Genomic DNA, 13459 nt, shown 5'->3' with positions numbered 1-13459 from the left:
CTTTCAAGCTCCTTACTTCATTAAAGATTCCTTCCATTCCCTCAATCCCTCCTGATCCGGAGGAAAAGGGTTTAATGTAGTATAATTAACTAATTTTACCAAAGGAGACAGCTAAAGCAAAGCAAGTTTTGGAGTTCTGAAGATGCAGACTATTTATAAGGCGCTCAAAGTGGGGACCTCAGGGCTCAGCTGCAGCACGAGAGCGTGCATCAGGGCTGAGGGAGGGTGCAGCTTTTTTGGCAGGCATCTCTAAATGAAAGATACTGGAAGTATTTTTGCAAACAGGCAAAGACACAATCACACCATTTACGAACTTAAACATGAATTCTAAAGCACCCAAACTGGCTGCATGATTGCTTGTAGCATCTGTAGAATGTCTGTCTTATTGAAAAGCATAATGAACACTGAGAGACAAGTTAATAAGCAATTTTACTCTTTATAGTATCGTTCAAGCCACATATCCTCTAGAGGGCACCACATAAATTAATAGGAAGCCAGAACAGTTTTATACGCAGCGAAGGCTCCCTTTATGGTTAAAAAGGAAAAAACCTAAGAAGATAGTTTGAAACCATAATCAAACTCTAATGTGATCATTAGTACAATGCAATTTGTTCCTTAAATTCATATCAAGTGGGTTGCTAAATATGAAAGCTTATTTGACTACAAAGCTAGAGAAAATTTAACTAGTCTGTACATTAGCACTAAAAATATCACTTTTATAGGTTCACTGCATAACTAAGTAGATAAGATGCAATGAGGCAAATGACTATCTGCAATTACCTTAAGTGCATCAGTTTGAAGTTTAGTGTAAATACCAAGTTTAAATCTATGCACTCACAAGTATTACCAAAAAGAAAAAAAAAATCACAACGAAATAGCTCCATTAAGACTCAATAAATCCAGAGACAAAAAACAGAAACATCTTAAAACCAGTTATAGGATTTCTCCTGTATGCTGGTTTCACGTGCAAAAGTAAAAGGTGTTATGTATGAAGAAATAAATGAAACACCAGTTTGAATGTGATAATGACAAACAACAACAACAAAAAAATCTCCTTTCTCTGAATCACTTAGTATGAGTTTTAACAATCTGTTAGCAAAATATTTACTCCTGTTAAACCCTCAAAGACCAGAGAGCAAGAGCGTGTGTGAATACACCTGTGCTGGGGAAATGCTTTGCTCATATCTTTGCTACCACATCATTTCTGGTTTTGATTTTAAACATTTGATTTCAAAACATTAGATCTGCTGCACTAGCACTTGGGAGATTCAGTAAGCTCAAAGTCTCCAGTAAATTTGGAACTCAGATGAAACAGCCATAGCAGTTCTTTCGCTTCTGCAGGCATTTGTTGTATAACAAAGATCATTAAAATGGGGTTTAAAAATTGGGATGTTACTTTCCCGCACCAAAACCTTTTTCAAACCCTCTCTACACACACTCACCTAAAGACCACAAGCAACCTAAGCTCATGTACAACAATTCCCTTCTGTTCCACCAGCTTTTAAAAGTGAGGTTTTGTTACCTACCACTTTGGCAGCTTTAACACATCAGGTTTAAGATGCAGTCTCTATGCTGAATTCCCAGCCCTCTATCTTGGGTTCAGTTCAGAGCTTGAATAGGTAGCAGAATACTTTTACCATTTAGTCTAAGCCCATCTGAAGAACCTGATCTGCCTTTCAGCCCCAGCTCAACAAATGCACAGTGGATTTTGGAAGGTTTTTGTTCCACCCATTTTTTCTAGAGGTGGTTACATGGAGAGCCAGAGTACTGATAGTTGTCAGTGCTTTAGTCCTGATCCCTGTTCCTACCTACTCATGGTGTATAATTTGGGAACTGATCAGTGCATGGGAACCTCTCCTATTTGGAGCCTGTACTTAAGCGGAACTTGGAAGTTAACGCATTCAAAAAGAATTTTAATTTTCCCCCAATGGATTAGTGACTTCGATGTCCCTTTAAAAGGAAAAGGCTTCACAGAAGGGGCAAGGGAAATATTCACAGAAGTTCACCTTAGCCTGGAGCAGCTAGTCTCATGAGACCCCCTCCACAGGGAATGGAGGAAAGGTGTTACTGTGGGGAATAGGTGCTTGGAGGAGCCTTTTCTCTCTATTTTACTATTGAGAGCCCAGGGACACTAAACTTCCCAGTAAAACTCCATTCCTGCAAAGCAGCCCTATTGACACACAATGTGTAGATAAACTACCCTGGTGCTGCTCATCCATACTTTGCTACAAGTTATTCCTCAAATACTTTTGAGAATGTAGGTCCACAAGCAAACAAGAAGAGAGAAAAGCAGGTGCTGATTTGCTACCCCTAACAGGTGGCCACAGGTTAGCCAGCATCCCACCTGGGCTGCCAAGTGAAACCAGGAGCAGAGTGGCTTGGAGCTTATGGCTATTAAAAATGGGGAATTCAGTTGACTATCCTGGTCCAGCTTCACACAGCTGAGTGCCAGCCTTCCTAAAACTTGAGTGCCACAAACAAAATCCTTTAGCAAACTAAAAGGACAAAAGCAAAGATGGGCGAAATGTTCCTCACCTGCAGGGTTCCAGCCCTGCCCTGAAGCTGGGTGAAAACCACAGGACTGGTTTCAGGCTGTGACATCTGGCCACCACCGTGCTGCCAGGAGGAGGAGGGGGAGCAGGAGACCCTCACCTCCCCAGAAGCACAGTACTGTGGGGAGCAGAGGGGAATTACTCTTCTCTACACCAGCATCAGCATCATAAATCTGGCAGCCACCTCCACAACCTGCTTGTGTGCGCTTTTTGACTCAGATTTTAATTCAATCTCCATCTTTCAGTATTTGTTTCCTCCAATAGTCAGCCTTGCAGCCCTGCCAGTGTGAGAGCAGCTCTGCAGGAAGGGCTGAGCAGGTTTCCCGAGCTTGCCAGCGAATGGAAGAAGGCCGTGACCTACCTCAGATAGTCTCTGCGACAAAGGATAAGGTTGGCTTTGGTGTACAAGGTAGAGCCCACCTCCCCCAGGCGACAGTCACAGCAGGCACATTTCAGGCAGTCCTCATGCCAATATTTGTCCAGGGCCTTTAGAAGATATCGGTCTTTAATCTTACGGTTGCAGCCAGCACAACCTTTCGGCTTGGTGTCTGGCTGGACTGAGAGCATTTGTATACCTGAAATACAGTAAGACAAGAGAAGACTGAAAATAGATATTCTCTCAAGTACAAAAAAACTCTTGCCCTTTTCTTCCTCCACCTCTCTTCTCCCCCCGCCGCCACCCCACATCCAGTTCATTTAAAAGTCAATGGTGTAGGTAGGATAAAATAACCTAGTCAGACCACAGCGAGCTGAAAACAAGGCTAAGATAAATTTGAGAGCAGAAACTTCCACTGCTTTAAGTTCCACAGCTTCTCTTTAACACCTCATTTACCTGGTCTCTTTGCTGAAAAGAAATAAGATTAAAAAAAAATAACATGAAATGTTAAAACACTCCAGTTGAAAAGTCGCCCGATTTCAGCCACAGTATCCAATATTTAACAATGCAAAATTTAAATAAACAGCATATCTCCAATACTTGTCAACCTAAAATTTAAATAAACAGGATATCTATATCTCAAACATACTTAAATCCACATATTTGGACTTATTTGCACTATCTTTATAAAATACAAAAGAACTTCCATTTTTAAAGAAGAAATGATTGGAGCTTCTAGAGACATGGCGCGAGAGTTTCTGAGAGATTTGACATAGAAATTTTGGTGCTGTTTTTTAATATTTTAGTTCTTTTTAGTCACAATAATGAAGCGACAAGATTTCCAAAGACTGCAGTAGCAGCAACGCCAGTCACAACCTGCAGTGGAAGGACCTCCTGAAAAATCTGGCTTAAAATAATCTGCACAAGGTCAGAGAGGTTCTAGTTTGTCAAGAAAAACAAAATAAAAATGCTGCCCCGCTTTCCAATCCCAGTTTTAGCGAACAGCTACTTCGGGACAAGGAGTACAGTAGTGTCCATTAAGTACATATACACCTTTTGATGTAATAGCTGAGAGCATTTAAAAAAACATTCAAACTCCTGAAACACTGTTTAATGGACAGAACCAGCGAAAAGGGGAACACAGCTGAGTGATGTTACTCAGAGCAACACAGCCAGCTTCCAGGGATCCATTCAAAAATCAATTGCCCTCAGCTTTACAGTAAATGGGGAGAGGTCACTGCCCCAAAGTGCTCACAGACTGGTCTCTCTGCTTAGCTGCATGAGCTGCCACCCCAGTGCACTCTGACTAATTCTCTCACAGTTACCTCTTAGGATAAGCAAAATAACAGCCCTGTGGATATTTTGGTGGACATCAAACAGGGACAGGAGAGAACGGAAGAACCGACACGCTGTTCAGTAGGGGTCACCTCACTGTTTTAAAGCCAGTGATGCAACTTCAAAAAAAGATGCTACTCACTAGAACGTGTCTGAATATCGCAACGAGAATTTGTCAAGACTGGGGAAGGAATGCTGTTGCCAACAAGCAAATCCTACTCCAACACTCGAGGTTTGGAACCCTATTATTATCATCCAGAGATTGGGAAAGGTTGAATAGAATCTCATAGCAAAGAGGAGCAAATTCAAGAGCCCCTCACCATAAAGGCTCTGCTACCTGGAGTTAAGAAAGCTTGGCAGTGTCAGCTTCTATCTGCAGACCTTGGCTGGTGCTTTAACACACCACCACAGACAGGCAGGCTCAGAGCTGAACACAGACGAGTTTGGGGTTGTTTGGTTGGGTTTGTATTTGCTTTTTTGTCTTCCCTTGTAAGAAAAAGAGGAAAACCAGTGTAACCTTTGAAGCAATGTCAGAGTGTGCCTTTATGGATGTTAGGGCTGCAAAAACAACAGGCTAAGGCATCCCAGGGAGCTCTACAAAGGTGTGTGTAGAACACATGGAATTTACACGGAGTGCAGGGACCACATGGCCAGTTAAGTGACTTTCCCAAGCTAACTCCTGAGTCTCACCTGCAAAGCTGATTGCTGAATTAGAAATAGTAATTCTTATTGCAACAGCAGCCTCTCTCCTCTCTTTGCAATGCAGCCTATCACACACCTTGGAGCGATGCATTTATCTGGTGGAGGAGCTGTTCAGGGGTGTGCAGGCAGCTCTGCTAGCAGACACCCCAAAGCACCCCAGCAGTGCTGCTGCACAACATCTAAATCTCCTGACAGCAGTGTAAGGTCTGTATTTTTCTATCAACCAGTATAAAAATTGTCAGTGCTGTCCCTCCCATCACTCCCCAGTTGATGCTCATAGCTCCTCACCACGTAGAGACTCCCAAGATCTGTCTCTCATTCCCAAGGGGGAGGATGAGATCCAGTGACCTGCGCTGGGCTCCACAGTCTGTGGCAGATCTGGGAATGAACACACACATTTCCTCTTGAGAAGGCACCATGAGACAAAGGCTGAGCCTTTACAGCATCTTCAACTGACAGCTGACTCCCCTGAATCCAGGGTACATCCATGAAACAGCAACGAAACATGGCTACAAATAAATGACTCAAAGCAGTGAAAATATCAGAGATTTTTGGTAAGGAACCTATACCAGACTGTAAAGGGAACTCCTGCTGAAACTCAAATAACATTGCTTGGTCAAAAAGCCTTAATCTGTAACGTTGCTTATCACAGTAGAGTGTAAATATCCACCAGGTGCCAACAACAGGCTTATCCCCAGACTGTCTCTTTGGCCATGTAGAGGACAAATGCATAAAATCAGCCACAATTTGTATAAACTTCTTGTAACTCAGTTTAAAAAAAAAAAGTTTAGAAGCATGAAGGGCTGTTCTAGGACTTTAATCTTTAGCTCGAGGGAAACCAGAATAAACTAGGAGCTAACACAGTTAAAGGCTTTAACGAAAAAAATCTTAATGTAAAAATTTCATCGCCTGATAAGGAAGCGGGTTAGAGAGTGGAGGCTGACAGTCCCTGATCCAGGTTGATCTACTGTCCTGAGCTGTCTGAAGGGAACAAGATGCCACAGAAACACAGCCAAACAAGTGAGTGTCTGAGCAGATTGCAGTAATCAAGCCTGATAATTCCCGAGGTATACGCTGCAAACATGAGGTTATTGTATTACAAATAAAACTGCAGCTTGCACATAGCCTGCACAGCTTTTGAGATGCTCACTACATGAGGAAAGTAGGCAGAGCCCTGTCATTCACACTGGTTAGTCCAAAACCTTCTTGTAGGGACAACTGCAAAGGGGCAAACACCCCATGGAAGGAGAATTTGCAACCCTGCATGTCTGTTTTCCTGAGGCAGGGAGAGAAGGTAGTGCTGACACCCCACTGGCAGCATCTTCAGATTAGGGATTCTATCTGCAGCAGCTTTTGGAGGGAAGGAATGCTTTTCTCCTCTGATAGACCTGATCTCACTTTACATGCAATGAAGCTGCTTCTATTTTATTATTTCAATTTCCCCAAACTACTGCTTCATCGTAAGAAAAAAAAAAAAGGAGTTATGCTTTTTTTGGTAGTGTAGAAAGGTTCTAAACAAAGTCAAGAAGTGTTTGACATATCTCTGAATTTGAAAATGTCCTTTTCTTCACACGCCCTGTTTAAATCCCTTAGTTTTGACAACAGAACATTCTATTGCCTTTTTCCCCTGTATTTATATGAACTACCCTAATGCAAATCATCCCACAGACCATCTCTCTCCCCCCTTTAACATTCCCATAAGGTCTCTGATGCAGTTGCACTTCTCAGATACATGCTTGTGTATTTTTAGCTCTCCCTTAATTTGGCAATAAGAATACCTTGCAGCTCACTGTCAGCCAGCTTTTCACAGGCTGCAGTTTAAGTACTCATTTATTCCCTAGGACATGGGAAGGGCCTTTTCAGAGGCTGACAGCACCCGCAAACCCATCCAAACCGCTCACTGCTGAAATATCAGGTGGCAGTGCACAGCGCTGCTGCCTGGCTGCCTTCCTCTCCCCCTCCCCCAGGAAAGCAGAGCTTATGGAGCACTTTCAAAACATCATACAATTCCCTAAGTGCTACAACCCAGGCTGTGGAAAAAAAAAAAAAAAAAAAAAAAAGAAAAAAAATCAAACCCAGCTTTCCCTTCAGTTCTGCAGAGTTCTACCCATGCTCTGCATCACAGAGCAGATCTGTTCTCAGAACTGAGGAATTTCAGTGCCTAGTCTGTCACTGTCAAACAAACCCTTTTTATTTCACCCCAATATGCTTTCAAGGGCTTCCTCTATCCTTCCCTCTGCTCCCTCCCTTCCTCCACCCCCAGTCCCCAGGATACTGCACATAAACTGCAGAGCTGAGGCAGGAATAAGACTTCTTCATCACCAGTCACCCTCTTTAGGATTTTTGAAGGGAGAACTTAAAAACCAGACTTGCATGGTTTCAGATTTCTCTCGATCTCCCTAAATAAGTTCAATGCAACTGACTCCCCTCCCTGTTTATTGTTATTATGGTGTGATGAAACACTGTCAACTGATTTGTGACTATGATTCCAGGATAAAGAGGAATGGTTGCTGGAAAAAGCTAAATTAGGCTCCCGGGGAAGGCAGAGAAGCAAAAATCCGTCTCACTCAAATCATCACCCTTCTCAAAAATCAAGGGGAATGAGGATTTGATGTAATGAACTATATTGTGTTAGTGATTTAGAAGCATCTGTAAGCGAGATTAGTCCCTGATGGTGCTGAGCATGGCATCAGACACTCAGAACTCAGTTCTTGTTTGTGGTACAGGCAGTCCTTGGGAGAAAGAGTTCTGTTATGCACTGGATCTCTCACAAACTTTTAAAGACCACTCTTCCCCCTTTTTCAGAAGCATGCACACAGTTCCACCAAAGACAGTAGCACAAACAGCACAAAAGGGAAACTTGCCCCTACTTAGGGGAAAAAAAAAATTGAAAAATCAGTTTGGAGCAAATTAAGCATTGTGTGCATCAGTCTTTAAAAGCAAACTGACAGACAACATGCAGTCAACAGGAGAGTTAGGGGTTCAGGAAAAGATAAAAAGAATACTTTTCTGCTGCTTTCCCACTTTGTAGCTTCATCCTAAAAGCATTCAGAGCTCCAGTAATTCAGGGCAACACACACAGACTCAGGGAAAAAAAAGAAAAAAGTTGAGGTTTCAGAAGCTAAGAAACATTTCAGAACTCATATGTAGCACATCAGGAGTCGTAACTAGTTTTAGATTGGCATGTAAATTGTTCTGTGGAAAATTCTTATTGCCTCCGAGACCCTGCTATTCTGAGTTATTTGACAGTTTAAGGGAAATCATAATTAAAAAAAGAGACATAAATAATAGCCTGTGCAGTGTGGTGCACAGAAATAAGTGGAACCATTTCATTTAAACTCTGGTGAGCTTTTAATTGCCTGGATTGCATTGTGAAGCAGCCTAACGGTTGATTGCCTCCATTATGCTCTCTTGTTCTGTGCCATTCATCCGCACAGGCTCAGCTTCTGTAGTTAACACAACAAAGTAACCGCAACTCCATAACACTCGGGGTTTTTTTAAAAATAAAAGTAAGGATTTCAGCACTCTGAATATAGCCTCTCCTGTATACTTTTGAGTTAATTTTCCATGGTATATAACTAGACTTCACCTCCTGCCCCTTCTTCTACAGAGGAATCTGGGTTTTTTTCTTTATTATTTTTGATTTTTTTTTTTCTTTCTAAATAAAGGATATGGGTTGGGAAGGAGGGGATGAAAAAAAAAAAAAGAAAAAGGAAAAGAGAAGAGGCTAGGCAAAAAATAAAAATGGGAATGCAGTCCCACAGCTGGGAGCAGTGATACAGATTAAAAGAATTTGGCCAACATGGCTAGTCGATTGCCAAGAGACACCAAACAAAAGATTTCTCTTCTTCTTTCCCCTTCTCTTTTTGAAAGCTAGATTGGGCCTAAAAGCTTGTTTCTCTCTGTTCACTGGCCCAGAGCATCCCTGCAGGCTGTAGCCCCCTAAGGGACAGCACAGCAAATAGATGTACCCAGATCTCAGGGACTGGAGCTGCTGAGCTATGTTCCTACCCCTGGCATGTCCCCCCATCTCTCTCCCCTAGTCCCCCCCCCTCCACTCTTCCCCCCTCCTTTTTTAGAGCAGTGGTGCTGGGAACCAATTTGATTCCCTTTTTCTCCAATGCAGCTGCAAGGCTCAGAGATACTGACATTTTTCCACTCTTATCAGTTTAATTACAGTTACCATGGCAGCAAAGTGCTAGTGCTTGGCAAAGGCCAACAAGAGATTTGCAAGACTGAGTTCAATTTTGATGCAGCTCACATGCAAAATGAAAAAAATAAAATAAATAAGAAACATATACTCCACAACAAAGAATCCCTTTTCGGAGTTAGACGCTCAAGCCTTTTATGCCAATTCCTTTCCGAGCATCCAAAGGATGGGGAGAGGGAGGTGTCGGGGACGGCGCGTCGCGATGTTTGTTGCACCGAGCGAAAGGAATCGCTTTAAAGAGCGGTCCTACAGAGCTGTCCTATTCGGAAGCGGTGTTTGGGGTCTGCTCGGAGCACACGCTGGCAGCGCGGTGAGGATGGAAGAAGAGGAAGGAGGAACCCCCCGCCTCCCCCCGGAGCGCACAGCGCCGGCCACCGCCGCCTTACCAAAACTTTTCTCCTTTTTCTGCATGAGTTGATTTACGGGCGCCTGGAGAGCTCCTTCTCATTGAAGCACCAAATCCCGGCAAAAGTAGCAAGTGCTTCCTCGGCTCGGGTCAAGTGAGCGGGAGCGCGGCGCGCCGCAGCGGGGGCGGGGGGCGGCGGGGCCGGGGATGAGGATGAGGATGTGGATGAGGATGGATGGGGGGACGGCACACCCCGAGCGGCGGTGGCGAGCGACAAAGCCACATGCTGCCCTAACTCTGCCGTAAGCCTATAATCCCAGCGGTCTCTTAGCTTTGTTGTAACAAATGGGTTTGATTAAACTGTCACATGCGGCGTTAGGCATACCGTATCGCGCTCGCTGGGAAGGGAGAAGCGGGGGGAGAAGAGGAAAAAAAAAAAAAAACCCAAAAAATTAAAAAAAAGGAGAGGAGAAAAGAGAAATGCTGGCAGACAGAAGTAGCGCTGCTGCCCTTCCCTCCGGCCGCTCCGGGAGAGGGAGGACGCGGGAGCCCGGACCCCGCAGCCCGAGCGCGTCCCTGCCGCCCCCCGGGCTCCCCGCCCCGCTCCTGCCTCCGCTCTGCCCAAAGGGTTAACCCTGCACCGAACCAGCTGCAAATTAAACTGCTGTACGGGGAGGCTTGTGGATTAAAGCCGGGGAGTGGGAAATTAACCGACTCCCTTGGTAATTGAGAGCGTGTTTCGAGAAGCTCTGGAAGAAGCAAGAATAATAATAACAATAATAACGGGGAGGGGGGTAGTGGTGGGGCTGCAATTCATTGTTAACTTTGACTGCTATTTCTCGAGACGTGCAGTCGGAGGGGTTTCGCTCAGCATCCGCTGCTTGCATGTATTTCATGTCTCATCATAAAAATAATGAAGCCTCACATGATTTAAACAAAACAGTCTCAGCAGAGCTGCAGCTCGAGTGAAAGTTGCAGTGCAGAGATGTGTGTGTGTATTGCAGCCCCGGCTTATGACTCAGAGAGAGAGAGAGAGAGAAGGAGAGAGAGAGAGTGATGCAGGCACACATACACAAATGACCCAAAGCTTATGTACACAGTTGCCTCACTTACCTTCTCAATTAAGCGATACAGGGGAGGCAGTTCAATAAGCACAGTGGCTGCTTTGTAGCTCTTCTCCTTGGAAAAGGTCAAAAAGAAGCATTGTTTGGGGAAAAAAAATAAAGAGGGGGTGGGAGAGATGGGGAGGGAGATCGCTATTCTTTAAGTTTAAAATAATGAGGTCCTCAAGGATCCGCCAAGTAATTGTGTTGACCGCATCCGAGCTACAGGTGTCCTCCTTTTAGTATCTTGCAGTCCAAGGCTGTCTGTCTCCGTCCTGGCTGAAGACAACTTACCTAAAGCAGCGTGTGAGGAGCCGAGTTGAATGAAGTCAGGGCTTTATCAGCTGCAAAATGCAATCCCTTACCAGCCAGACATAATACAGCAAAAGAAAAGGTCACTCAGTTATTACTGAGCCAGCAGAGCCCAGGCAGCTCTTGTGGAAGACCACAGAGAAGCAGCTCCCTTCCGATTTAAGGCTATTTACCTCTCTCCCCCTCCACCCACCCACCCACCCTTCCTCTCCCCCCTCCCAACTCCCCCTTTCTCTCTCTCCCTCTCGCTTTCTCTCGTTCTGCAGCTCGCTCAAGTACAGCCGCCCTCGGAAAGTGCAAAGCAGCCAGGAGACAGATTGGGCTTTGTTGGTAATTTCCCATGGTGAAAATTTACAAGCCTGCAAGTGCAGTCAGCAAAACCACATGCATATGCTAGACACAAACACCAGGGACACACGCACGCACACACACACAAGTGACCTCTGCCGAAGCGGCTCGGGATCACCTTCCCAGAGAGTGCTCCAGGAGCACACCCGGGCAGCCAGGGGAGCCCCCCCACCCACCATCACTCCTCCCAAAATACTTGGCTCGAACAAAACCAGAAGTTGCCCACGCAAAAAAGAGAAAAAAAAAAAAAAGAAAAAAAAGGCAAGATACATATCTCTCTATTAATGAGTAATGAGAAAAATCCCTGAAGGTGAAAACTCTGCCTCTCTCTCGTGCTAGGTCTGAGCTGCTCGGTGGAAACTCCACTGTGAAAGTTTCCTGCTCCACGCACGGTCCCCGGCCGTGCCACCCCCGGGCCTCACCTGCCACATGCCACCCACCCCCGACTGCACTTTTGAAGCTGAATGCTGAAGGAAGCCAAGCCATCCCCCCCTACAGCATCCTCATCCCAGGACCTGAAAGCAGATCCTTATCCTCTCTACCTAGTGTTGAAGGGGGGGGAAGATAATAGATATGTGGGCTGTTAGAGGTGCTGAGCACCCCTGACCACAAGACAGACAGACAGACATGCAAACACACGAGAGGTAGAGCACACTTTGATACCCAGTCACGCTCACAGATGACTGTTTCTTCGTGTTTTATAATAAAGATGTTGAGCCTAGCCTACTGTAAATAAAGTTAAAAAAATCCAAAGCATCTTCCTCTAAGAGCCATCTGCAGTTGGAGAAAGACCAGATTAAGAATTTGTGAATACAGTTTTCAGACTTCAAAGTGAATATCTGTTGTCTGCTATTAGAAGCACCACGCTAGATTTCCACAAAGCTTTGAAAGATGTCAGCTTACAATATACCCTAAATTTGAATGACACTCATATTATAGAAGTCTTTCAAGACCCAAGAACGATTTAAAAGCATTGAAGTGCCCTGCCATCTACACCCCTCCCTCGTATAATCCAGCAGCTCTAATAAAAATCAAAGCAACCTCAGAAATGTATATGTTTAGGACAGGTTCCCCCACCTCCCCCCCACATTGTAAGCTCCCCTCTTTTTTTTTTAATACATATAAATATACATATATAAAGGTTCCTGTAACAAGCATACTGTGCAATGAACAATTCCTGAATCTCTTGCCCCCTCTCCCTCTAAGTAGCAACAAAACTCAGCCACGACCAACCTGAGCAAGAACCCGAAAAGCACAACCAGAGGCAGCAGACTAACAGAGCCCCTTTCTGCTGATTTGATCTGCACACAGAGAAAAGCCAAACTTAACAGAAACCTGCTCCTCTCCTGCACGCACCCATAGGCTCAGGAGAGCCTGACTTCCCTCTGTTTATAGACTACCTCTGCCACAGCCACTCTGGAAATACAGCAGTGTGAGTGTGTGTGTGCCTCTCTCCACCAATGCACTTGGAGAAGGAGAAGAAAAGAGGGAGGGAGAAGTTATGTGTGGGGAAAGGGAGAAATAAAATCAAAACAAATGGTACAGCTAATGAGGACAATTAAATTAATTATGTTCAAGGAGATGAGATTTTTTTTCCCTCCAACTGTATGATCTGTTACCCCTCGCTGGCAACTGCTGCTCTGTAATTCATGGCAACTGATTAGTGCATCTATGCAAATCTTTGTTTAAATCATTCAACTAATTAAATGATGGGATTATTCCTCTGCCTACAGTGACATCATTCGCAGTAATTAGTACTCTATTTGGACTGTGGCAATAAGATACCCGATGTCAACACCAACCTGCAAAGACATTAACCACTTTGTCACTTTGTGTGTGTGTATGTGTGTGCATGTGCGGGGAAGAGAAAGGAACAAACACCCAGATCTAATTGCATCTTCCACCCCTCTTTACACTCCCCCCCCGCCAATCAAGGATTCTTTAAAAAAAAAACCACCCAACAAAAAAAACCTACAAAAAAACAACTTACTGAATAATATGCCAAACCACATGTGTAAAGGAATAAAATGGAATAGTTAACATTCAGCTCCATGCCATTCATTTCCCCCTAAAATGTAATGATAATTAGATGGGTCATAAAATGCTCTTCTTTTCATTATGACTGATGAAATGCATTAAAGCTGACAGGGTATTACCTGACAGTAATTAGGTTTT

At 44.3% G+C, this 13459-nt stretch overlaps 1 protein-coding gene and 1 long non-coding RNA gene across 5 annotated transcripts in view; one reads left to right on the top strand and one right to left on the bottom strand.

The window, feature by feature from the left end:
• LMO3 (LIM domain only 3) overlaps positions 1-11128 on the bottom strand; it is a 58917-nt gene extending 47789 nt beyond the window's left edge. The window contains exons 1-4 of one of the 4 annotated variants that reach the window (XM_054631505.2): positions 10919-11128; positions 10635-10700; positions 5254-5343; positions 2914-3127 (exon numbers count right to left, since the gene is read on the bottom strand). In XM_054631505.2, coding sequence (XP_054487480.1) covers positions 2914-3127; positions 5254-5284 — 245 coding nt within the window. In that variant the 5' untranslated portion in view covers positions 5285-5343; positions 10635-10700; positions 10919-11128. Of the gene's footprint in view, positions 1-2913; positions 3128-5253; positions 5344-9561; positions 9699-10634; positions 10701-10918 lie in introns of those variants that run through there. The other 3 variants (XM_077178130.1, XM_054631509.2, XM_054631507.2) reach the window with 3 other exon arrangements.
• LOC143694077 (uncharacterized) lies at positions 9536-13004 on the top strand. The gene is made up of 2 exons (XR_013182251.1): positions 9536-9675; positions 11624-13004. It is a non-coding gene; the product is annotated as an uncharacterized LOC143694077 (long non-coding RNA).
• Positions 13005-13459: the final 455 nt, after the last annotated feature.

This window comes from Agelaius phoeniceus, chromosome 5, assembly GCF_051311805.1.
Source record: "Agelaius phoeniceus isolate bAgePho1 chromosome 5, bAgePho1.hap1, whole genome shotgun sequence".
Lineage (NCBI taxonomy): Eukaryota > Metazoa > Chordata > Aves > Passeriformes > Icteridae > Agelaius > Agelaius phoeniceus.
This window is presented reverse-complemented; position numbering and strand designations above follow the sequence as displayed.